Source organism: Lampetra fluviatilis, chromosome 10 (genome assembly GCF_964198595.1).
Source record: "Lampetra fluviatilis chromosome 10, kcLamFluv1.1, whole genome shotgun sequence".
Taxonomy (NCBI): domain Eukaryota; kingdom Metazoa; phylum Chordata; class Hyperoartia; order Petromyzontiformes; family Petromyzontidae; genus Lampetra; species Lampetra fluviatilis.
The window spans coordinates 12,288,074-12,312,666 of record NC_136284.1 but is presented as its reverse complement, the minus strand read 5'-3'; the positions used below and the strand labels follow the sequence as shown (position 1 = coordinate 12,312,666).

Below are 24,593 nucleotides of genomic sequence, written 5' to 3'. Positions count from 1 at the left end.
ATCAATCTTGATTTGAAGCTTTCGTGACTGCAGGAATCCATACTTTTTGGTTCTTTCGGTAAAGTCACATAGGTATAAAATAAAATAAATCACGACGTTTCGGGCGCAACACAAGCGTCAACACAAGCGTCCGTCATCAGGTGCCTTCTCACCTGATGACAGACGCTTGTTTTTGCGCCCGAAACGTCGTGATTTCTTTTATTTTATACCTACGTGACTTTACCGAAAGAACCAAAGGGTATGGATTCCTGCAGTCACGGACGCTTGTGTTGCGCCCGAAACGTCGTGATTTATTTGAGAGTTGGAGTACAAGGCTCGACGTTGCACTGACGTGTTTATCCGCTGTTTGATAGGTACCTCTTCTGGACTGAGTGGGGCCAGAACCCTCGCATTGAGCGATCCCGTTTGGATGGAACGGAGCGCACTGTCTTGGTCAATGTCAGCATCGCGTGGCCCAATGGCATCTCTGTCGATTATGAGGTCAGTCTCCCCAAGTGAGGCAAAGAGTTATTATTTTATTTTTAAGGTATGATTTTAATTGTTATTATTCTTCAGTAATCTCTCAACTAAATATCGTGGCTACGTACGCCATTGAATCCGCCAAACAAGAGAGCATAGAAATTCAGGTGATATTGGTGGAACGTTACAACTTCATCATCTGCTTGTTAATTGTATATTTGCTGGCTTATTTATTCATCGATCTGAGTCATAGTTAAGGTAAATGGCATCAGTCAGGCAGCAGGCAACAGCTGTTCTTCAATCTTAGATCAATATTACATTTCCTTTTAACACCCAGTTACAGTAGGAGCTTATTCATGGAAACCTTTATTTTGTAGATTTTGTTTGCAATGTTTTCACCTCCGTTGATTTTCATTTAAAATCGCTAATATCTGAGTATTCTAGAGGATGGAGCTTGCGCTCTACAGACTGCTACATTGGCGTCAGAGTTAGCGCCTTGCGAATGTGAATTCGTCAGGACAGCTCTGCCCTGTGGATACATGCTTGAGCAGGTCTGTGATTAAGCGCCCTGTCAGGTGGCATAGACTAATGGCCATTTTGCGTGTATAATTTATACATCCTCACTTGAAATGGTCGTTTCTAAATAATTAAATATACCCCTGCTTATAAATCTGCATGATGCACGCAAGTGGCCGACTTGGTGGCATGTTCATGGAGGTGGAGGCTAGAAGGGGGCACGTAGCTGCCAATTTACTGTGGGCTTTCTGCTGACATTGGCGACTGGGATTTCAGCACGGACGCATCCAGCAGTAAAACCAAAAAATGTCAGTGTGCCCTTACATTTTGAGCTGCACGCGGCGACTTTAATTGGACGGCAGGGTGGCGTTTTGGTAGTACTTGTGCATCACAAAAGGCCCTTGGTTTGGTTGCTGGCTTGGGCGTCGTTCTGTGTGTGGAATTTGTATGTTCTCCCCCTGTTCTGCCTGGGTTTCCTTTAGGTTTCTTGGTTAAAAACACAATATAAGTGGTATTGGCCAAACATGCGAATGATGAAACATTACATGTGAATTACTGAATTGGGATAACACGCAGCTACATGTCCCCTTCTTTTGAAAACTTGGCAGTACCACCCTGAAAAATTGTCTTGAGATACTGTGAGGATTTTCTGGGTAACCAAGCATACTAATATAATAATTCCTCTGGTTTTTCACTCTGTCCCTTTCATAAAGGTTTCATTATTGAAGCACACTGAACGTACGTTTGAATTCAGACAATCTATTTTTCTGTAGTTGAAAAGGTTCCCTCCTTTAAGCACCTGCAGACTTCACCAGACTATCCCGAACGACAAAATAAGTTCCGACATTGTCAGCGACCGACCATTCACTGCTTTGCGGTTGCATCATCACAGTGGCGGTCAATGCCAGCCTTGATGCGGTGTCAACCTCAAAAAAATGCCCCCTAACATTGGAGACCACCAATTTGTCCAATTTAAACTCGCATGCTTGAATACTGCCAGTGTTGGGCTCTTTTGTAATAATTTGTAACTGCCTACAGATATGGATTTCTTATGTTCTGTCCCCCAAAATGGCTGTGGTGTTATTCCTCTCACGTCCCACTGGACAGGAGGACAAGCTGTACTGGTGCGATGCCCGCACAGACAAGATCGAGCGCATTGACCTGGAGACCGGAGAGAATCGGGAGGTCGTGTTGTCCACCAGCAACATGGACATGTTCTCCGTGTCTGTCTTCGGAGACTACATCTACTGGAGTGATCGGTAAACAAACCCTGACCTCTTTTTCAAAGACGGGCAGAGATTTTTTTATCAGCAACGTAGTTGATATCTGTTTGCTACTGGGTTTATTTATTATACACAGTGCGTAAACCGGTCTTACCAAATGCATACATCGGTCAAGCCCATTTTTATAAATTCCATTAGCATGCAGATTTTTTTTCATTTGCATGATATTTTTTACCTGATAAAATAAATATTATTCGCATGGATCTCGCATTAAGCTGCTTAGACTCTATTATGTACGTTGCAAAACATCGAATCAAGCTTACTACATTATGTCAGCATGATAATAATAATGTTTATTACATTATAGTGCTGTTATCATTGTAAACATGGGTAGACATCTAGATTTAAAGCTTTCGTGACTGCAGGGATTCATCTTCTTGGTTCTTTCGGTAAAGTCACGTAGAAGGGAAGTAATAAAATAATAAAAATAAAACATAATAAAATAATTTTCACGACGTTTCGGTCACAACGCAAGCAGCCGTCCTCAGGTGAAAACCAGGTCTGTCGGGAAGACAGCTGAGGACGGCTGCTTGCGTTGTGGCTGAAACGTCGTGAAAATTATTTTATTATGTTTTATTTTTATTATTTTATTACTTCCCTTCTACGTGACTTTACCGAAAGAACCAAGAAGATGGGTAGACATCGCTTCATGACGTTCTCTATGGGCGTAGGCGAAAAGCAGCACTGCGGGGAGGCGAGCACACGTAGCATTGCAGGCATGGAACAGGGGTGTTCAAGCACAGAGACCCATCCCTTTTGGTGGCTAGTTTGCCCAACCTCTGAATAATGACTGCTGAGAGGTATCATGTCACCTGTATGTATGCATGTATGTTGAACACCATATGTAGGCAACCAGGCTAAAGCTAATCCGTTTCTAACAAATACCAAGACAAAGCTCCCCGTATAGCCTTGACAGACTGTTGGGGCTCGTGCTATGAGCGAGTATCACCTATGAAGGCTGGCATGGCACAGGGAGCGGGTGGATGACCGGCACCACGCCTGGCCGCCTTTGTCTCCCTAGTGGCCATGTTTTGCACACCGCACCAGGTGCTCGTTTAGTTGACCTCGCGGAAGCCCAGGACGAGTTCAGATCATCGGCTGTGAGCGGGAATTGAACTCGGGTTGCCAGGTTCGCTAACCACTGCATTACCGCTCCCCAAATCCATATATATCACACACGCACCATTTAGCATTTCTCAAGCACGCTGAAAAAACGAGGCGGCTAAGCTGAGCCCAGTGAGTCATGTTATGGGCCACTGACTGATGGCTGTCACAACAAGTAGTCTTTGCACAATATAAATGTGGCTTTGTGCATCGTCAAGGCCACCTGTGCCATGGGTACAGCTATTGCGTGAAATGTATTTTCGATATTTTACGTACATACAATATACTGCACTACTAAAATGTATTATGCGGTATGTTTGTGCAGCCGTTTTTCCCAGTGTCTTAGCCAATCCACGCAACATATACACACACACACAAATGGAATTGATTCATTGTGACTGAAACAGTTTGGTAGGCTTTCTTATTATTATTTTTGATCTCCCATGCGATGTAAGTGTGTACAGTCTACACTTAATGTTGTATTATTGCTGACCTGCTGTATTGATATGCTAATAGAGGCTGCGCTGTGTGGGCTACGGTGTTTTACTGGCACGAAAATGGGCATTGAAATGAAGTTGGCTCGGTGAGAGTATGAGGATCATCCAGTATACTCTTTTGATTTATAGGACCCATGCTAATGGCTCCATCAAGAGAGGCAGCAAGGAAAATGCCACAGATGTGGTGGCCCTGAGGACTGGTATTGGCGTGCAACTCAAGGATGTGAAAGTCTTCAACAAGGAGAGACAAAAGGGTAATGCCTGACCTTTATCACGTTTTACGCGGAGGAAAATTATTTCTTGGCGCCAAACATTTTCTTATTTGTATTTTATTCCTCCACGAATCGTATGAATGATTTTTTTTTAAATCCCACAACCCCCCAGTAGCAATACCACACTGCTGGGTGGTATCCAAAGTGCTATTAGCACTTGCTTAATATCTTAACAACAATCTTCACTGTAAAATGCATTTTATTTACTCAAGCTTTCCACTGGATTTTGTGTTAACTCCATGGGAAAAAAATATGGCAGTTGAAAATATGATAAAATTTGCTGCAAGTGGAAATGCACTGAATTGTGAACAGAGTCAATCATGGTACTTGCTGTGTATCGTGCAGTGGTGATCGAGGTAACCAAATAACAGAAATATTTCTTTTTTTTTAAATCACAAACATTTTTGTGGCATTCATTGTGCTATTTATATATCAGTTCATGCCTCTATTTGACCCCTTACTGAAATACATTATTTATAAAGGTGACAATACGATTGATTTAATTTGACATTTGTTTCGGTATGGTCTGCAGCACAATTGCTCCTGTATGCATATGCATAATCCATTACTGAATGCGTACGCACCCACTGCATCACATTCTGATTAACATCGCAAAAACATCATGCATAATACTCTATCACTTACTAATCAGGTACAATGCAGTACTTCCTCAATTGCCATGCAGAGTTATGCATATACATGTATGTGTATAGATATCACTGAATGCCTTTATTGCCCATAATTCCATATCATATTACCAAATTAGATCCGTCACATCTTGGCCAACCGTTATTTGTTACTAACGTGGCCCGAAATGCAATAAGCCCTATTTTACGCGATGGTCATTTATTTTATATTACATTTTTAATCAGGTCTCAAGTTACCTTAGTTATGACATTATATGATTGATGATTGCATGCACATAAATATGTATAAACACCTGGTTACATAGTATATGGTTATTATAGAATGTCAAATAGAATGAGGCAGCTTCAATCCACATATCAGCTTTGTAATGGCAGATTGTATACTCTGCTTGATTTTTTGCTTGACTTATAAAGATGACCTTTGGTATTGGCCATTTAAGCAGAATGGCTGCGTGATTGTGCTCAATGCTGAATTGAGTCTCTTTTTTTTTTATCCACAATTGCAAACTCTCTTCATATCCTCATCCACATCATGATAGTTTTGAAGAGTAAATGTAACAATTGCAATAATTTTGGTGGTATAATTTAAAAATTGAATATGGGACAATGTCAGAGTAATCTTGATATTGTGTTTGCGTGATTTTCCTGCCCTTTAATATATAGGATGATATGTATTTTTTAAGAATCTTGAATTACAAAATCAAGCATTTGCACTGCTACATTTTATGCAGCTTCAAATATATTGAAGCATCTCTCAAATTGGCATATTTTACGAGTTGTTAATTTGGATATGTAGTAATGCAAGAGCTCCCATCACCTCTTTCAAATGGATTTAATGAGTTTATTTAAATAATGTGTGCCATGCTGAATTCATATACCAGTCCTTGTACTGAATATCCAATATTTTACCCATATATTGTTATTTCACAAGCCTGATGGGCATACCACATATCATGTGCAATTTTCTTCATTGCTTTAGAGAATGAGGCACACTTAGCCGCATCATTTATGAAAATCCATGGTGATGACTACAAATATTAAAAGGAAAGAGGCTTGATATGTCACGGTGGTGACGAGGCAGTGAGGCTGCATCTGAGACTTACACAGTAGAACTCCCACTATTGAACAAAGAATTAAAATGCACCAGTCCTAAATCACGAATACAATAAATAGCCTGTTCTCATTACCCTTCCAACAGAATGGCTGCAGGATAGAACATGCCTTAAAGGACATACCTAATAGAACATGCTAATACTGCTGTCTTCAATCTTGATGAAGGGTTATCAGCGGAAACAATAATTAACTCGTATATTTTGGTCTGACTGTCATTGCAATGCCCTTGTGCTACGCCTGTTTGGGCCTTCTTTTCTCGAAACCACCTTGATGTATTATCATTTCGTTTTGATTGCACAACAATAATTACGTTTTTTTATTTTTATAATGTTGCATTTACTGCTTTGCATAATGTTTTATTCACTAGACGGTTACGTACAAACATATATGCTTGTTATTTTTAGTGCCACGGGAGTAATTTTACCATCTGCCCCAGCAGTAAGTTTAAACTTTGCAATATTAAATAAAATAAAAACTTTTTAGTAAGAGGTAAAGGTGCAGCTCTGAAATTTCTTGGTCACTCCGATGATTGGCAGAACAGCATCCACTATAGGGAGGGCGAGAGAGGCCCTCTATAGGGCATTTGGCCTCTTCCACACTCGCCATAGTTCTTTGAAGACGTGGGAGTGCCCACACTTTCCCCTACCACACGCGACCTGCCAACGGACTAACTGTGGTCTACCGATTTATACTGCTGGGTGTACAGAGGCATGGGGTATGTCAGAACCTTGCCCATTGCTTCAACTGCCACACCAGGGGAACAATTCTGCGACCTCTGGATTGCAATCCCAGTGAGCCAACCATTACACTGCAGCAGCATCCCCATCATTTAGTACGAGACAATAAACATATCGCTGACTTGACAATAATATTTAGAATGACCATCCGAGCCCGCCTGGCTAGTGTGCATAACATGATCCGTATTTGTTTTTTTTGGGGGTTGGGAGTCGGGTCACCATAGTACGTCGTTGACAAAGATAAGGATTCTAATTGGCCAATGTATTACCGAAAACGTTGACCCCGTTTCATCCCACCACCATCCCACCCGAGCAGGCACAAACGTTTGCGCCAGGAAGAACGGCGGCTGCGAGCAGCTGTGCCTGTACCGCGGCGAGGGCCGCCGGATGTGCGCGTGCGCTCACGGCCTCCTGGCGGAGGACGGTGTCTCGTGCCGCGACTACGACGGCTACCTGCTCTACTCGGAGCGAACCATCCTCAAGAGTGTGCATCTCTTCGACGAGCTCAATCTCAATGCGCCGGTGCGTGTGCGGCAGCCCCCCCCCCGGGGTCTTTTGTTTGACGCTTTCATTAACTTGGGTATTTCTGTAATGGAATCGATAACGGTGGGAGCGGCGGTGAGGATTTCACGTGAGTCTTTGCAGACTTTCACCCGCCACGCCACAGTTGTAATGTGTGGGTGTTTTATCTTTAATTGCTCTTTTGAAAGGTGAACGATCGTCTGCCACCTCACTAACTGGGAGCCAATGCATTTGAGATTCTTAACTGTTAGCTATGCAAGTGTGTGTAATATGTAGATGTATGTTTGCTTATATCTAGCATAATACACATCTTACAATAATTGTACATCTCTTTGAAAGCTATGTGCTTTAGCTCAAATATGGGCATCATTTCTAAGCTTTGCAGGTATCATTTATTTACTTCCCAGATTTTATACAAAGGATAGAATGTGGTTTCTGTGGGTTCTCATAGTTAAATAAGACTTCATTGTTATAAAAAAAAATATGTCCAATAATTGTTTTACATGACATTCTTAGCATAATAATTGGAAATATGGTTGAATAAAAAATATATCTCGGTGTTAAACAACCTTGCTTTTTTCAGAAGATTAAAGGTCACATGTAGTGCGTGCAATTACTCTCATCAGCCATTCGCTTACTAATGTAAAAATGCTATTTCAGCTGAAGAAAATGCATTCCCTGACGTGCAAAAAGAATGGCAAACCATAATCCTCATTGCAATCTTATGTCTGCAGTTTTTTTTTATTTGTCATGACATAGCCCAAAGGTAGGCACTTGTCGCAGAGGTTCAAATCGGTCAGGCCCCCCTGGCTAATACTGCAGGTGTATTAACCGCAAAATACATGCCTGCTTCAGAGTGAAGTTTAAGGCTCCTGTTATGTAATTCTAAAATTGTAGGCTGTGGTGTCTTGGTCTAAAATTTGCCAAATTTGAAAAGTTACCTGCAAATTACTCCATTGGAATTATGCACGGGCAGCATCCGCCCCCCTACTGTCAAACAACTGCACACTCTATTTGTGAAATTTCGTACCTTCCGTGATAGCCCTGCGCCGTTAGAATTGCACGAACAAACCGAATGTTCTCGTTATGCTTACGACTCGCTCATCCTTCGGTGCCCGGAATACATTTAAAAACATTTTTGTTGCTGTCAATTTTTCAAACGGACGTCGTCGATGTTCCGATTGGCGCCAGGTGCGGCCCTTTGAAGACCCGGAGCACATGAAGAACGTCATCGCGCTGGCCTTTGACTACGGCTCGGGACCACGCCCCACCTCGGGTGGCGTCCCTTACCGCCGGCGCAGGATCTTTTTCAGCGACATCCACTTTGGGAACATCCAGCAGCTCTTCAATGATGGAACTGGCCGAAGAGTCATCGTGGAGAGTGAGTGTGCCACGAGTCACTGCTTGCTGCAGTGCCTTGCGTGCCAGCACCCATGAGGCCACGGGTCCACCACCTATGCGTACGAGTCATTCCGCAGGTACATCATATTTTGACGCGATTTATATAGCACCTTAACCGGTGTGTTTTCCTCCCGCATTCAGACGTGGGCTCTGTGGAGGGGCTGGCTTACCACCGGGGCTGGGACACTCTCTACTGGACGAGCTACACCACGTCCACCATCACGCGCCACACGGTCGATCAGGCCAGACCCGGCGCCTTCGACCGAGAAACCGTCGTTACCATGTCAGCAGACGATCACCCACGTGCTTTTGTCATGGACGAATGCCTCAAGTGAGTATGGGAGGGGGGGGTGTAGGGGAGGGGGGGGGAGTACGTCTACGGTATATATAGACATGAAGAAAGGTATGTATGTTGAACTTCTTTCGTACTGTATGTAGAAAACTAAACACAAGCAGTTCTAAATAAATTAGTTTTCAATATTTAATTTAAAGTGCATAGCTCCAGTGGCTTCCTAATATCGCAAAGAAGAGCGTTCCAGACAGCTGCAGAAGCGCATCTGACAATCTGAAAGCGCGCGATGCATTGCTCGTCTTTGTTCGATGGCGATCCAAAAGCCGCTGAGAGGATGATCGGAGTTCACGTGATGGTTTATGTTCCTTGACGAGATCAGCAAGGTGGTGTGGTTCATTTGTGATGTGTACAGCAGAATGCCCGAGTGAAACACTGGTGGACAGTCGAGCAGCATTGTCAAACTAGATCAACAAGTCCAGCAGCGCTAGCAACACTTGAGAACCTGTGTTGAGTGGGGGTTGCACTTTCTTACACTGAACACCACATTATTGCCCGATCTGAAATGTTATATTTTTTTCTGTTGAGGTATTGTTTTTGTATTTTTCCTGGCTGTTATGATTGTGGTATCAGTGTCGGTGTCACGAGGTGACAAAAACACATTTGGAGCTCAAGGAAAGTGTTGCATGACCCCGTGCTTGAGAATGGTTTGTGAAAGGATGTGTCACAGAACTACTGACGGAATATCTTAAACCGACGTCTTATCTACACTAGGGGTCAGCAATTCCTATCTGTATTCTTAGGTTTTTTCGGTAAAGTCACGTAGGTAAAACATTTAAATTAATAAAAGTAAAATAAAATAAAAATCACGACGTTTCGGAGGCAACACAAGCTTCCGTCTGTCGTGGCTGTGACGGTTCCACCTGAAGACGGAAGCTTGTGTTGCCTCCGAAACGTCGTGATTTTTATTTTATTTTACTTTTATTAATTTAAATTTTTTACCTACGTGACTTTACCGAAAAAACCTAAGAATATGAATCATTGCAGTCACGAAAGCTTCAAATCTAGAATTAATTCCTATCTGGCCTGCTGCAGAGAGAAATGTCTTATCGCGTGAGAAGTCAAACATGATATTTAACATTTTCAGAATGGTAATTTATCAAAATGAATTCCAAATATAAATTTCAGACGACCATCATCTCGCTACACCTGGTTAAAATCACGGCCTGCTGCCCAGATTTGAACCCAGCATCTCAGGGACTTCTGAGCCACCTGGTCATCTGTCAAAATTATACTTTTAATCATCTTGGCAGCATGTTTGCTGCCATATGAAAAAATGTTACCCTTTCGATTTAAAGCTTTCGTGACTGCAGGGATTCATCTTCTTGGTTCTTTCGGTAAAGTCATGTAGAAGGGAAATAACCGAAAGAACCAAGAAGATGTTACCCTTTGATATGGAAATCCGAGTGACAATCTATATTTATGTCTTGCTCTCTGTTTTCTCGGAATATAGTGGATTTCTTTCCTCCTGTTGATGTACGTGAGTACACATACATATGAGGGTTAACATTGGCATGTTTGGCCGAGTAAAATCCAGTCAGGGACTTTAAACTTGCTGACACGCTTATTTTTAGCCGTAACTGTTCGTATTGCAATGAGCAGAAACCAGAATTTATTACGGTTGATGATAATTAACAGCGGACACTTTATTTTGATTCCTCTACGACGTTCAACATTTTCAATTCGTGCAGGTGTGCGTGCTGCGCGTGCAATTTTCGTGACACGTGGTGCCCGTATGTGCTCTGCGCGTTGGCGTGGCGTCGTGTATCGGGTGTTCCAATATTAGAACACGCTCCGTGCACCGCCTTCCACACGTGCCTCTGCATGCTGTGCACGGGAAGTACAGTGCTTCCGGTGCCTTCATTTGCGAGCGCACTTCATCGCAAGCGTGTGCTCGTCAGAGGTCGCAAACGGGTTTTGATTTCTTACCCGTACCCGGCCGCACCAGGGTCGCAAACGGGTACCCGTACCCGGCCGGGTACGGGTACCCGTACACTACCCGTACCCTACCCGAAATGAGTGACAAACGGTTACTCACCGGTGACTCACGGCCTACCCGTACCCGTACCCGGCCGGGTACGGGTAGCCGGGTATCGGGTAGGGTACGGGCATCGGGTACCCGGTTGCGACCTCTGGTACTCGTGTGGAGAGCGGTAGTGTAGCGGCTAGCGCGCTGCGCTATGAAGCTGGCGACCCGAGTTCCATTCCTACTCATGGCCAATACCACTCACGATGATCTGAACTGGGCCTGGGCCTCCCCTAGGTCGACTCGGCCTCAAATGAGTACCTAGTGCGGTGTGTAAACATCGCCACTCGGGAGACAAAGGCGGCCGGGCGTGGTGCTGCCCCCCCCCTCCCCCCCTCTCGTGTGCCGTGTCAGCCTTCATAGGTGCTCGCGAACAGCACTTGCCCCAACAGTTTGTTAAGGCTATATGGGGGCGTTATTGTCTTTGTGTGTGTGTGCACCCAGCCTGATGTTCTGGACCAACTGGAACGAGCTGAGCCCCAGCATCATGCGCTCCTTCCTCTCGGGAGCCAACGTGCAGGTGATCGTGGGCAGCAACATCCGCACGCCCAATGGGCTCGCCATCGACCATCGAGCAGAGAAGCTCTACTTCTCCGATGCCACCCTCGACAAGATCGAGCGGTGCGAGTACGACGGCACCCACCGATACGTGAGTGCTACAGCAGCGGCTACATCGGCAGCAGTAGCTACATCAGCAGCTACAGTAGCAGCAGAAGCAGCTACTGTATCAGCTATATCAGCAGCAGCAGCAGCTATATCAGCAGCAGCTACATCAGCAGCAGCTACGGTAGCAGCAGAAGCAGCTACTGTAGCAGCTATATCAGCATCAGCAGCTCCAGTAGTAGGTATATCAGCAGCAGCTACTAAAGTAGCAGCTACATCAGCAGCAGCTACAGCAGCAGCAGCTACAGCAGCTACATCAACAGCAGCTACAGCAGCAGCCCCTTAGGCCAAGTCACCAGACAGCTGCCCACTGTGTTTTCCTGTTGTTACCAAGTGTTGCTTGGCATGCCTCTGCTGGTGTTTCACTCCACGTTCTGCTGAGACATGTTCAGGAGCGATTCCTTTTTGAACAAACAAGAAGTGGTGCATTTGAAGCTTTCGTGACTGCAAGGATTCATACTCTTAGGTTTTTTCGGTAAGTCACGTAGGTAAAAAAATACTAATAAAATAATAATAAAAAGGAAATAACTCGATTAAATAAAGGTATTTTCATTTATTATTTTATTTTATTATTATTTTTTTCCTACGTGACTTTACCGAAAAAACCTAAGAGTAAGAAGTCGTGCAACCAGAAAACGCTTCGGAGAGCCGTGCAGCCCCACCACTGTGAAAACCCTGTTCAAGTAGTCACATAATAGACCCAAAGTCAAGATCAGGAGGCTATCACAGCATCTGCATTTGATGTTATCTTGCTTCACAGCCACTGTTAATATCTCTGCAATATCCTGCAACTGTTGTCCGCTCTGACAGTATCCCATCATCTGGATTCAGGAATGCCCATTCAATGCCTTTCTTGATAACACATCTTCCTTCATCCTGCACTTGCCCCTCCGATCACCAACTTGTTTTCTTGATTGCATCCGTAATGGTTTGATATGCAGATTGTGCTAATTATAATACTCAAACCCAATGTAATATTGAAAATAAAGTTGGAAAAAAACACCCCAAGGGGGATTCTACATGTACAGGTAGTCCTCTACTTATGATGGAGATGCGTTACGACGACCTCATCGTAAGTCGAAAATATCGTAAGTCGGACCATCATAACTCGGGGACTACCTGTTTAATGAATGTAGCGAGGTTTCACATTATTGTTAGAATACATTTTTAATGTTAATTTGACCTTAACATATCTTCCTTGCCATCACCTGATTGCAACAGGTGGAATTGTCCAAAAGGACAGGGAGACCTTACAACAATTTATGCACTTTAAACGCTGTGCAAATGGTAATGATTTAAATCAATCCATTTGAACTTTATATTCTTGAAAAGAAACTGGTTTTTAATCATAGAGCAATCTGTCATTGCCTCACTGCTATGCTGAATTATGAACCTCAATTATTCTACGGATTTACGATGTTCCCCCTAGATCATTGCGAGGTAACTTTTAAGATTGTTTAAAAAAAAAAGTATTTTTTGTTGACAATTTTCATTGCCTTTAAATTGATCATGTAGAGCAGTCTAATTAAACCAGTAATGCACACTCGTGTCAGCATGTTCACTCAGCAATTGCCTTTATCGAATATGCCTTAATAATAATACGTTGCATACCACTGTTACTTATTCCAGACTTATTCCAGTATTTTGCACGACTTGCTGAAGTGATGATCACTCAATGTGAATTGACAGTTTCTGCACAAAACTAAAATAGCTGCTCTTTTTAGATCCCACTGAGCTGTGAAAATAACAGTCTGATGAAGCGGTAAAATACATTTTCATCCTGACGTTTTTTTTATTCATAAAGAAAAGGGGGTTATGGTAGGTGTACTTAGCAAAAAAATAGAAAAGCCTCTTCAGAGAAAAATAATGTCTTGAGCAATTCATTCCCTGAAGTACGCATACTTGATGGATGTGTCAGTGTGCGACGGATTTGGTTCAGACAGCCACATACTCTCCCTGCAATACCCCTCATAATCATAAGTTATACTTAATGGTGAGTTTAGTACAGGAAAAATTACGACATTTAAATCCAAGAGAGGTGTTTTATTTAATTAAGGAATGAATGTGAAATCTTGACCAGCAGATATATTTTTCTGATTTAAAAAATCCTAACTTAACAGTTCATATTTTTTTCATTGTTTTCGTACAACTGGCAGTACTCGCATTCATCGCTGATCGGTATATTCTCCGGGTGTTCACGAGTCCGTGCAGGGAGGGCCTTCTCTTGCAGACGGCTGCCCTCTATCTCTCTAAGAGACAATCTCTCACTCTCTTTCTCTCCGCTTGGCTGTGCAGAGGCTGGTGTTTCTTTTTTTTGTCTCGCTCTTTTCCTCCCTCTATTCTTTGTTCTTTATACAATCAATGGGGTTTTGTCCTTAGGTCCGGCGAACGGGCGTGCGTTGTGCCCCTCCCCCCCCCCATGTGTTAAGGGCACAGATCAATGCATGCCCTCCTACCTCAGATGTTTGGTCCCTACACAAATGAATGCGGTAGACCAGGGAGGCAGGAGGAGATGGGCTCGCTCAGGTGTGGGTGGCCTGCTCTGAGTGATGAGGCCACATGCGGGTGCTGCCACAGCGCCGGTAGCAGCTTCACCTGGCACCGGCCACGTGTTGGCGGTGGCCCGGTTGGCAAGCGACCCCGCGGGACTGCCGATTGGTCGCTTGGCGCATGGTCACGGCCTGCAAAGACGGTTTCGTTCCACGTGCTGGGAGATTCTTCAAGAATTCAGCTTCTGAAGAAGCTCCTATCAACGTGAAGCAATATTTTTGGACATCATTCCGAACAGCATCAATTTGACTTGAAAACAAAATAACAGCCCTGTATGGCACAATCGCGAACACCTATGCAGCTGTAGCACAGTTATATGCCTACATGTTTTCTCACCGTGCAAAAACAAAGACAAACATCCCCCTTCTAGCCTTAACATATTATTGAGCAAGTGCTGTTAACTAGCATCTATGAAGGCCGCCACGGCACACAGTGCGGTGAGTGGCCAGCATCGTGCCCGACCGCCTTTGTCTCCCCCGTGGTGATGTTTTTTACACACCGTGTCAGTTACTCATTTGAGGCTGGCCCAGGATCGCTTCAGATAATCGTCACTGGTGTTGTTCCACGAGCGGGAATCGAACTCGGGTTTCCGGGTTCACAGTGCAGCACGCTAACTACTACACGAACTTCTCTCCACTGTGCGCGCACACACAAACACGCACACTCCTGCGCACCCACACAGGTTATCCTGCGCTCAGAGCCCGTGCACTCCTTCGGGCTGGCTGTGTACGGAGACTTTGTGTTCTGGACGGACTGGGTGCGGCGCGCTGTGCTGCGTGCCAACAAGTTCACGGGCACCGATGTGAAAGTGCTTCGCGGGGAGATCCCTCAGCAGCCCATGGGCATGATCGCGCTTGCCAACGACACCAACAGCTGTGAGAGTTGTAACCCCTTTTTTGTTATCGCTATTGATATCACGCCGTTGATGGTGCCATTTTTGGGGGCATTTGTATATGTATGTGTGTATGTATGTTGAATGTCTTTCGCACCGTACGTAGCCAACTGTCCTAGGTACGGGGAGAGGACAACAACTCCATTACCCTGGTCGAGTTTGCTCTACCAGTTTACTCTACCAGTTTACTCTATCGGGGTGTAATGGTGAACTAACTTGACTATAATGGGAAGCACGGTGGCATACAATCCATGTGGTTCAAGATGAGGTCACCAATTCGGTCTTCCAAAGCGGCATTTGGAACAATGGGGCAAGTTTCTTAAATCCTCCACCACCTCCTCAGGCCGTCCAGCAGTATAAATGGGGTAGGAAAAAGTTATTCAATGGACACATCACGTGTGGTGGGGCAAAGTGTGGGTGCTCCCTCCGATAAATTTCCACACGTGATGATGAGCCACTTTAATGAGCTATAATGTGTGGCCAGGTCGCCTCTGAAAAAGAGCTCATAGCTCAGTGAGCTTTGCCTCGTAAAATGAAAAGGAGGTAAGTTTAAAGGGGCCCTGTTTGAGCTCCCTGTAGTGATTGCCCTTCCATCAGGGCATTCACTACAGGAAACAACACTGCTCAAACAAGCTCCCTTTTACCCGAGATAATGGTTGTCATTTAAAGGTTTTACTACTTTAAATCGGATACGAGTAAACTGTGTTTCCGCACACATTAACACAATAACCGTGCATTAAGATTGAATGCTGTGGGTGCCGTGCAAACTTTTGTGGCGGATAATTTCCCTTCGCCCGATTTAGGACCCACGAGGTGAACGGCATAACCTTGCCAAGCTATGACATCGTGGAATTAAGATTCTAAACGAATCCGTAATTGCGTTTACGATCATGCTTGTTGTGGTATGGAGCCTCTGGGTGTTTGTTTTTTGCCCCCTGCTGCAGGCGAACTGTCTCCCTGCAAAGTAATGAATGGAGGCTGCGAGGACTTGTGCCACATCACCGAGGATGGCCGTTTCAACTGCAAGTGTCGCGGAGAACGAGTGCTGGTGGATGGAACGCGGTGCGTTGGTGAGTGCCCCCCCCCCCGTTTAATTTTTATTTGTTTTTAAAGACTTCTCGGTACGGGTTCGAAGTGCGCGGTCAATGGATGGTCGACGAACTTCCACGTTCCTCGGCCACGATCTAGGACATTGAAATTGAAGGTTAAGGTGGGGAGGGGGGAATAACCCCCCTCTTTAGCTCAACCGCTGTCATCTTACTGATTTTATAATTGTTGTGAAGTGCCTTTGGAATAAGCAAATAAACAAAGGGTGACCGTACTTTCATTTACACCGCCACTGAACCCTGCGACAGAGCCCTATTGCTTTCAAGGGAGGTGAGTTGCTCACAATAGGCCCAAAGGACCAAAATGCCAAAGTGGCCATCAACAAACAGCGCTGTTGATGGTTTAATGGTGAATAAGAGTCTTGAATTTAGCAACTATAATAAGCCTTGGGAAAAGAGATATGTGGGAGGGAATTCAAAAGCCGAGTAGTTGGACTGAAAAAGCAGAGTAGAAGATGTGTTTTTTTTACCAGCAGTATGAGAGTTGAACACAAAACGGATGAGATGAAACAGTCAAGTCTGGAAGACCAAGTCTTCAACGTGCGTGGAGGAATCATTTTAGCGAAATTTCTGGGAAAACAGTAGCCATGCTTGTAGCGATAGAGGACTAATAAGGTGGTGACTGACTGCCAGTGAGCAAGTGACTCACTGAGTGCTGGAATATCAATAAACTCGACTGATTTACATTTAATTCTTTCAAGTACAAGGAGGTTGGAACTGCTTTCACTGGAAAAACATTCGATCTGGACAAACATTGTACCTAGAGCACAAGTGATGAGAATTAAGATCCTGATGCAGTCACGAGTATTTACATTGGGCAATGTTGGTTTGATATATCGCTGTAAACCTGTAATAAAATGTGTTAATCGTACAATGTGCTTGTTAAGTCGTTGATGCTCCCTCTGCCCAGCGCGGAAGAACTCCTGCGACCTGCAGACCGAGTTCGAGTGCAACAATGGCGACTGCATTCGCTACCACCTGACGTGTGATGGCGTTGCTGACTGCAAGGACAAGTCGGACGAAAAGCCCTTCTATTGCAGTACGTGAGAATAGAAACTGTGTGCATGACTCTTTCAGTGTTATACACCATCGCAGCAGGCTGAGTGGATGGCCATTGGGGGAAATGAGGGGTGAATCTTGGGCCCCGTGCCCTACATAAACTCTCCGTGGCATTTTCACGAACATTGCGCTGCTTATATTTGCATCACGTGTGAGCGTGGCTTCGCATGTCGGATGTTCCAAAATACACACGTGTTCCGTGCGCGGAATTCTGTGTGTGCATGTGCTTCTGCAAGCTGTGCATTCCGTGGTTAAACTAGCTTGATAAATAAATAATGCATGGCCAACCACGATGTATATGTTACGGATAAAGTTTGATTGCAGTGCCTCGTAATGCACGTAAACGCGTTGTCCTCTCTTTCGTCGTTGACACTGACGAAGAGGCTGTGGATGTCCCACTCGTTGCTTTAATGCGGGCATGGTGTCAGGTTGTTTGTGTCCTGTCGTCTGATTCTATTTATTTTAACGAACAATTTACTGACACCTGTTATTCATAGTCATACTGTGGACCTGTTTCATACATATTGCGTACGGTTGTGTAAGATACACTTCCTTGAACTTTACCTGTCAAAATCACACGTTTGCAACGGTATTATTTTCTACATTTAGATTACCGTGTACATGATTGGCACAATGATGCGTGGATACGTCGCTTAATATTGCTTCTTAATCTCGCGCTACATTCTTTGAATTGCGCGAGTCAGGATCTGCATTTCTAATCTCAGCCTTGTGCCATTAGGCTGGAATGGACAGAGATGATGATGATGATGATTTAAAGAGAAAGCTTCCTATTTTTATACTGGATAAAGCCAGGGCTCATGTCTTCTTGACACCTTGCTGTACACTTCGTTTGTGCTTGATGTCCCACAGCCAGCCGTCAGTGCAAGAACGGCTTCGTGAATTGCCTCAACGGCCGCTGCATGGAGACAGTCAAGCTGTGCAATGGTGTCAACGACTGTGGAGACAATTCGGATGAGATTGCCTGCAACAGTGAGTGCCTTCGCTCCATAGCTTGCATGATTCTTATTATTGAGGTGGGGGGAGGGTCAACTCCGCTCAGGTTTCCCACAGAGAAGTGTTTCATCCGTTTGAATGCTAAACGTGGACGCATGCTGTTCGTGGTGAGAAACTTAATTTGCAGACGCGTATGGCCGGTATGTGGAAAGTGTGCGGCGTCTAGGCATGTACTGTGTCACGCAGCATATCTTCTGTGTAACTTTTGCAGCCATTCATCAAGTAGATTATTTAGATTATTTTTGCTGCGATAAAATTACACGTGATGAGCCACTTCGTTGAGCTTTCATTTGTGGTCAGGTTGCTTCTGAAAAATAAGCTAATAGCTCTGGGCTTTGCCTGGTAAGATAAAGCATTGCTTAGTTTTGTTTGTATATTGTTTGTGATTTATTTACCTTTCCTATACTTTTCACTCCGACCGTTTTTTTCTTTTGTTTGTTATTGCAACGTTCTGACCTGCCCATACTGGACATCTTTGAAAAAGAGCTTTATAGCTCATCGGATTCCTCCAGCATAAATATTCTGATTCTGATTTTTTTTTTTACTTATCAAATAGTTGCAACTCAAGCTCTTGCACGGTTGGCTAGGTACGGTGCAAAAGAAGTTCACACATAACAGATACGTTATTATTTTAGTGCTCATGTCCGCGTGTCTTTCTGTGTGTGTGTGTGTGCGTGTGTTTTTTCTTTCGTGCTTTCCCACATGCGCAATGCTTGGGGGTACAAAAGACTCCACCTGTGGCGCGGATGAGTTCCGATGCGGCGATGGGTCTTGCATTGCCAACGTCACTCGCTGCAACCAGGTGGTGGACTGCGACGATATCTCCGATGAGACCGGCTGCGGTGAGTCCCATTCACGCCGGCTCCACGATAAATGCATACAAGCAATACCAGGTATAAAGATGCCGCTTTCACGAACGTATACAAAAGATAGCAAGCTCATTTAAAATGTTTTATATAGAAATTGTTATGCTGTTACTCGGTGGAAATAAAGATCATGAGATATGGTCCAATTCCATCTCTGTCGTCAATAAATCTCGATACACCTGGGTATTTCCTGAAGAAGTTCCATTTGTCAAAACCCCAGATATTTGTGTCCTCTCAAAATCCAATTGGTATGTTTAATGAACCTGGCATTTCTTTCTACATGTGCTGTAACAGGGAACTGTTCTTATTATAATTATCTGGTAGAATTATTTTAAGTAATACGTTCATTGTGACACTACCAAAGCCATTGGCAGTGCAATTATAATTTTGATCAAATGTCGTTGGCTTCGTTGACACTGCTGCAATTGCTTCGTAACGGCGTTGGTGCTGGTGGTGTCTTCTCTTTATTCTTCTTCTGCAGGCCCGATGAACTGCACCCATTACCACCGGCTGGGCGTGCAGGCATCGGGCTACGTGAGCTGCAACTCCACGTCGCTGTGCGTGCTTCCTGCTTGGATCTGTGACGGCGCCAACGATTGCGGAGACTACGCAGATGAAAAGAACTGCAAAAGTACTTGCAAGGCGACATCAAAGCAACTTTTGTTGACTTCCACTAACCTTATCTTTGTGGCACTATGGTTAAGGTTACTAATGTCTGAGCCAGACTATTGAAGAGTACTGCTGGTATTGTTCAGTTCTTCTTTCTTCTGTTCACGGAAGGTTAAATAAGTTATCACGTGAGGTGAAGTAACCAACATGTTGTCGTCCGGGTTAGGCCATGTGTTGAGAAAATCTGCTTTAATGCCTTCACTATGCACTGCTGCGGGCATCTTCAACTCCGAAAGAGATGCCCGCAGTAGTGGGTAGCAAAACCTGAGAGAAGATTTTCTCAACACGCGGTCTGACTCAGAAGGACAATGGCTTGAATTACAAGCTTCTGCGAAAACTCACGTGCTAAATTGGAGCGAGGTAATTGTCTGAGTCGACGAATTAAAACCCATCGGCTACGAATTAAAACCCATGAAGTGCTTCAGTGTCACATTCAAATTAGTTTTCACATGCTCTGCGGGGCTGTGCGCTCAATGGCATGGATGATTACCATTGCTTATTTCCTCTCACTTATAAATGCAGGGCTTTAGGCTTTTAGTGAAAAGGTTAGCCCGAGAAAATAGATACATACTACGTGTCATGAAGACCCAACTGGAGCCCAATGGATTATGTAGCTTGATAACAAAAAACAACTTTGCAAATCCGTCTTGTAGATGGATATTCTTTTATATATGCATATAACACGACTGGAATCGCAGAGTCAATTCTCGACATTGAAGAGTAAAACGTTCGTTTGTTCATTTCTCAATCCGCTTGTCCTGGCATGTTGAGTAGGACAGTCCAGACCTCCCTTTCCCTGCCGACAGAGCCTAGCTCTTCCTGGGGAATTCCCAGGCATTCCCAGGCCAGCCGAGCGACATAGTCCCGCCAGCGCGTCCTGGCCCGGCCCCGGGGGTCTTCGTAAGTTAACGCCTCTTATCTTCATTGACCTATCGCCGCGCAGAGAAGTCGGGCTCGCCTGGCTGCAGCCCGGACTACTTCAACTGCCCTAGCGGCCCCTGCATCCCCACGGCCTGGAAGTGCGACCGCGAGCCGGACTGCGACGACGGAGCAGACGAGCTCAACTGTGGTGAGTTCTGATGCACACGCTCTCGCCGGGGCTGCGCTCGTCATTGGAAGGCCACCGCGGGAGCCACTTGGTGGCCTTTCGTGTGGCCATGTGACGTGTGGCCCCTGACAATATACACATGTGAAAACACCACCCCCCCCCTTCTCCCCCGTTGCCGTCGTGCTGTCAAACCCCAATGGTTTCACGTGTGCTCGCACTAAGCAATCGTCTGAACCATTTTTGTTTTCTGGTGAAATGTAATTTTGCCACTGCCTACCATCGGCTATCAAGATACACTTACGTATCCGTTAGGACACTTGAGATCTAAGATCGCAAATTAGAGTGGACTGCTAACGATGGAAGCTTGGCAAGGAGTTGTGTGCGCAATGCCAGGCACGAACTTTGGAAATGTTAAGGGATGTAAAAAATAGACCCTTGAAAACGTTCAAAGTTTGAGGTCCATATGTGAGTCACATAAGCTTAGACGAAATTGCATTGAGTCCCACCCTCGCTTACATGAGCACTATCCACTAATCCTGGCGCGGTCCGATTACTGACCAGTGCCACCAGTGAGTTTAATGTGCACAGTCAGGCCATTACTCGACGCCGTGCTTAAGAGTGCAAGTTTCGGGATTGGATCATGTGTTCAAATCCCGCTTGGAAGATGATGCAGCCTGTCCATCCGTCCAAGCTCGATAAGTGAAAATCACTCTTCACGCCTAGTCCGCCGACAAACTTGAGCACACTACCTCATTGCTCGCTTGCACGTTGTTTAATTGAGCAGTTGGATTTTTCAATCTGAAAGCTGACTATTGAAGGCGATGCGTTCTCCCTTTTTATAATCGGTTAAAGGGCACAACGACTCAATGGGTTTAGATGGTTTGAGAGATCCTTAAGCCAGGCTTTCCTTGAACAGATGTTATGGGTTAATGGTAACCGAGATCTATGTATTTATGTCAAATGTGCTAATATTGTTGCCGTTATTTTTAAAGACGAAGAAAAATGGGACGATAAAATGAATTCCCTCATTTATGAGACGAAAAATAATTTATAGCATTTCAAGCGAGTAAATAAATGATCAGTTGAATAATTTCTATTCAAGTGTGCACTTCAATAGGCATTTCTTCGGCTGGGTAGATGAAGCTTAAATTTTTTATATTTAAGGATGGGGACAGTACATGAAATGGCAATTTTCAATTCTCTTTCGGGGGTCGCATTTTAAACGCTCGTATAGTTTCCCGCAGAGAGGCGCTTCGCAGAGATGAGGTGTGCAGTGTTTGTTTAATGCTGGTGCCTGTGCTGTGCAGATATGCTCTGTGCTGTGGATCATTTTGAGTGTGACAACGGAAAATGCATTACCAAGCGTTGGATGTGCGATGGGGAAGATGACTGTGGAGACCGCTCTGATGAAAAGGACGCCCACTGCAGTACGTATACGCTGAAACAGAGGGTCTGCGACCAAAATAACAGGAGGAGCCATTTATTTTATTTCGAGAGCCACAACGTAGTCCTTGCAGAGCTAGGACGAGCCCAATTAATTTCTGACTCGTTATTCAGAGCAGCTTTTCTCGCACGTGCGAACATAGCTTATTCAGCGCTGCACCTTACAATAGGTTATAATAATGCAGCTACTAAAATGTATCCTATTTTATGATCTGTTATGGTGGGAATGTGTGGGGACAGGCTACCGTTGTACAAATGCTCCAAAAGTTGTGTTTATATCCGTTGAATCATTTGCAGTAAAAAAAAATGAAGCAACATAAATGCTAAATAAACTGAAATATTACACGAACATTTGGCTGCAGTCGAAATGTTAGGCATTACGTTAAAAGGTTATAGTTGGGCACGGTCTTGTTTCATTGTTGGCGGTGCAATAAACGAGTGCGCAAATAAAACTGATGATAAAAATCTTGCAAAAAAAAGCATGGCTTGAAAAAGTAACACTGCCCACTATGATAGGATAGCCTGGTGATCAGTATGCTCCATACTGCGCAAATTTGCCAAGCGTTCACAGTTATAATTGTATAATTTGTTCAGCAATATTGTAGTATAGCAGCAAAGCTGCCCATATGCTGTGTAACGTGGACATTTTGACCCTGTGAGATCATTCACAAGGGGAAGGAGGCTCTTGTGCTCTGGTGGCAATAATAAGAATATGCAACTTGAAAATATTTCACAACTGAATTACTTGGCTCAATCTTGCAGCGCTAGGGTATTGCATGTCATTGACTTCTAATAATTACGTCTCAATAGCTGCACAATGTAAAATATCTCTTGATTGATTGAACCGTATTAACATACGCAAAGAGGAACCCTATATCATTTGTTTTCCAAATGTGAGACCATTAATCATACAAATTGCATAACATGAATTGTATAGGTGGCAATTTGAAATCAATGCGAATAATCAAATCTAATAAATATTGTGCTTGGGCCGGGTTCGTTGGTCGTGCTGACATACCTCCTAACACACCTACCTTCTACCCTGTCTTGCACACTTGTGCAAACTCTATTAGAAAACAAAGTTTTGCTGCCTGGCTGGTGTGAGACGCCCAAAGGACGTGCGTGCGAGCTTCTCGTAATAACAGTGATCATAAAACGAAGGAAAAAAAATTGCACGTGAAATATTAGAATACGGTTACGTGCTCATTACCCCTTGCGCCGTTCTCCCCCAGGTGCGGTCACGTGTGGACCCGACAAGTTCCAGTGCCCCAACTCGCGCCTGTGCATCCCACCGCTGTGGGTGTGCGACGGGGATCGCGACTGCCCCGATGGCGCCGACGAGAGCGTCACCAGCAGCTGCCGTGAGTCCTCTCTGCGGCGGCGTGTGCACACGCACGCGCACAGCCGCACGCGCGCAGCCAGAATGCATTGCTGCTCGGAAGCCGACGTGGGGCGGCGCCTGCAATGGCTTCAACTTGGCCTCGCGTGTGGTTGATTGAAGGCAAACAGCGGTTGCTGTCCATCATGATTAAATGGTGCTGAATGTTCCACTGTGTTCGCGTGTCAAGATCGGTACACTTTGACCGTCTAGTTTTGGGGCCCCTGAGCTTCTGAGTTAGTAGGACTGTGTGTGCCAGAATATACATATGGGCGCGCTAAAACGTTCTCATAAACACCCATATTGAACCACATGCAGCTGGATGGAACTGCATGCAAATAACAAGAGTAGTAACCAATTAGTTTAGCACATACCATTCTTTAAAATGTAAATAACACTATAAAGCCTGTTTTTTCCATAATGAAACTAAAGAACCTGGTTATTGTCAGCATTATAATTTTTTGACTTAATCGCAACTACATCGGCCCGTGGCTTGAGAACGATGCCATCCTTGTTTCTGACAGAAATATTTTTTTGTTCCCTACGTGTGCGTGTGTGCGTGTGTGCGCGTGCGCACAGTTTTTCGAAATAAGTGCCCTCCCGAGGAGTTCCAGTGCGCCAACAGACGCTGCATCCTGCAGCGCTGGGTGTGCGACCACGACAACGACTGTGGGGACAATTCTGACGAGTCTCCCGAATGCGGTGCGCGTCTTCCATTTCCCAACTCCCCGATTGGTCCATTGCCCGTTATTACTTTTGTCTTCGTACGTCCGTGTATGGGGTTGTTATTCTGTGTGCCCCCCTCCTCAAGTGCTTGAATGTATGTTGAATTTCTTTGCGCACACCGTACGTAGCCAACCCATGGAATTCTACTCCCACTGCTGTTTGTTCCCGACAGAGCAAAGGATTTCCTGGGCATCAAAATAGCATAGCTTTTCGCTGTTAATTTCCCGAAATCGAACTACACATTTAATGGACT

The 24,593-nt window shown here is 44.6% G+C and overlaps 1 protein-coding gene across 8 annotated transcripts in view; it reads left to right on the top strand.

Moving 5' to 3' along the window:
* LOC144934588 (prolow-density lipoprotein receptor-related protein 1-like) overlaps positions 1–24,593 on the top strand; it is a 308,957-nt gene that overhangs the window by 235,499 nt on the left and 48,865 nt on the right. For all 8 annotated transcript variants that reach the window (XM_078860553.1, XM_078860550.1, XM_078860552.1 and 5 more), the window contains 17 exons: positions 354–480; positions 2,083–2,234; positions 3,989–4,113; positions 6,945–7,150; positions 8,342–8,531; positions 8,693–8,882; positions 11,371–11,575; positions 14,822–15,014; positions 15,976–16,101; positions 17,048–17,176; positions 18,067–18,186; positions 18,939–19,052; positions 19,558–19,707; positions 20,689–20,814; positions 22,101–22,220; positions 23,469–23,597; positions 24,194–24,316. In XM_078860553.1, the coding sequence (XP_078716679.1) occupies positions 354–480; positions 2,083–2,234; positions 3,989–4,113; positions 6,945–7,150; positions 8,342–8,531; positions 8,693–8,882; positions 11,371–11,575; positions 14,822–15,014; positions 15,976–16,101; positions 17,048–17,176; positions 18,067–18,186; positions 18,939–19,052; positions 19,558–19,707; positions 20,689–20,814; positions 22,101–22,220; positions 23,469–23,597; positions 24,194–24,316 (2,525 nt within the window). The remainder of the gene's footprint in view (positions 1–353; positions 481–2,082; positions 2,235–3,988; positions 4,114–6,944; positions 7,151–8,341; positions 8,532–8,692; positions 8,883–11,370; positions 11,576–14,821; positions 15,015–15,975; positions 16,102–17,047; positions 17,177–18,066; positions 18,187–18,938; positions 19,053–19,557; positions 19,708–20,688; positions 20,815–22,100; positions 22,221–23,468; positions 23,598–24,193; positions 24,317–24,593) is intronic.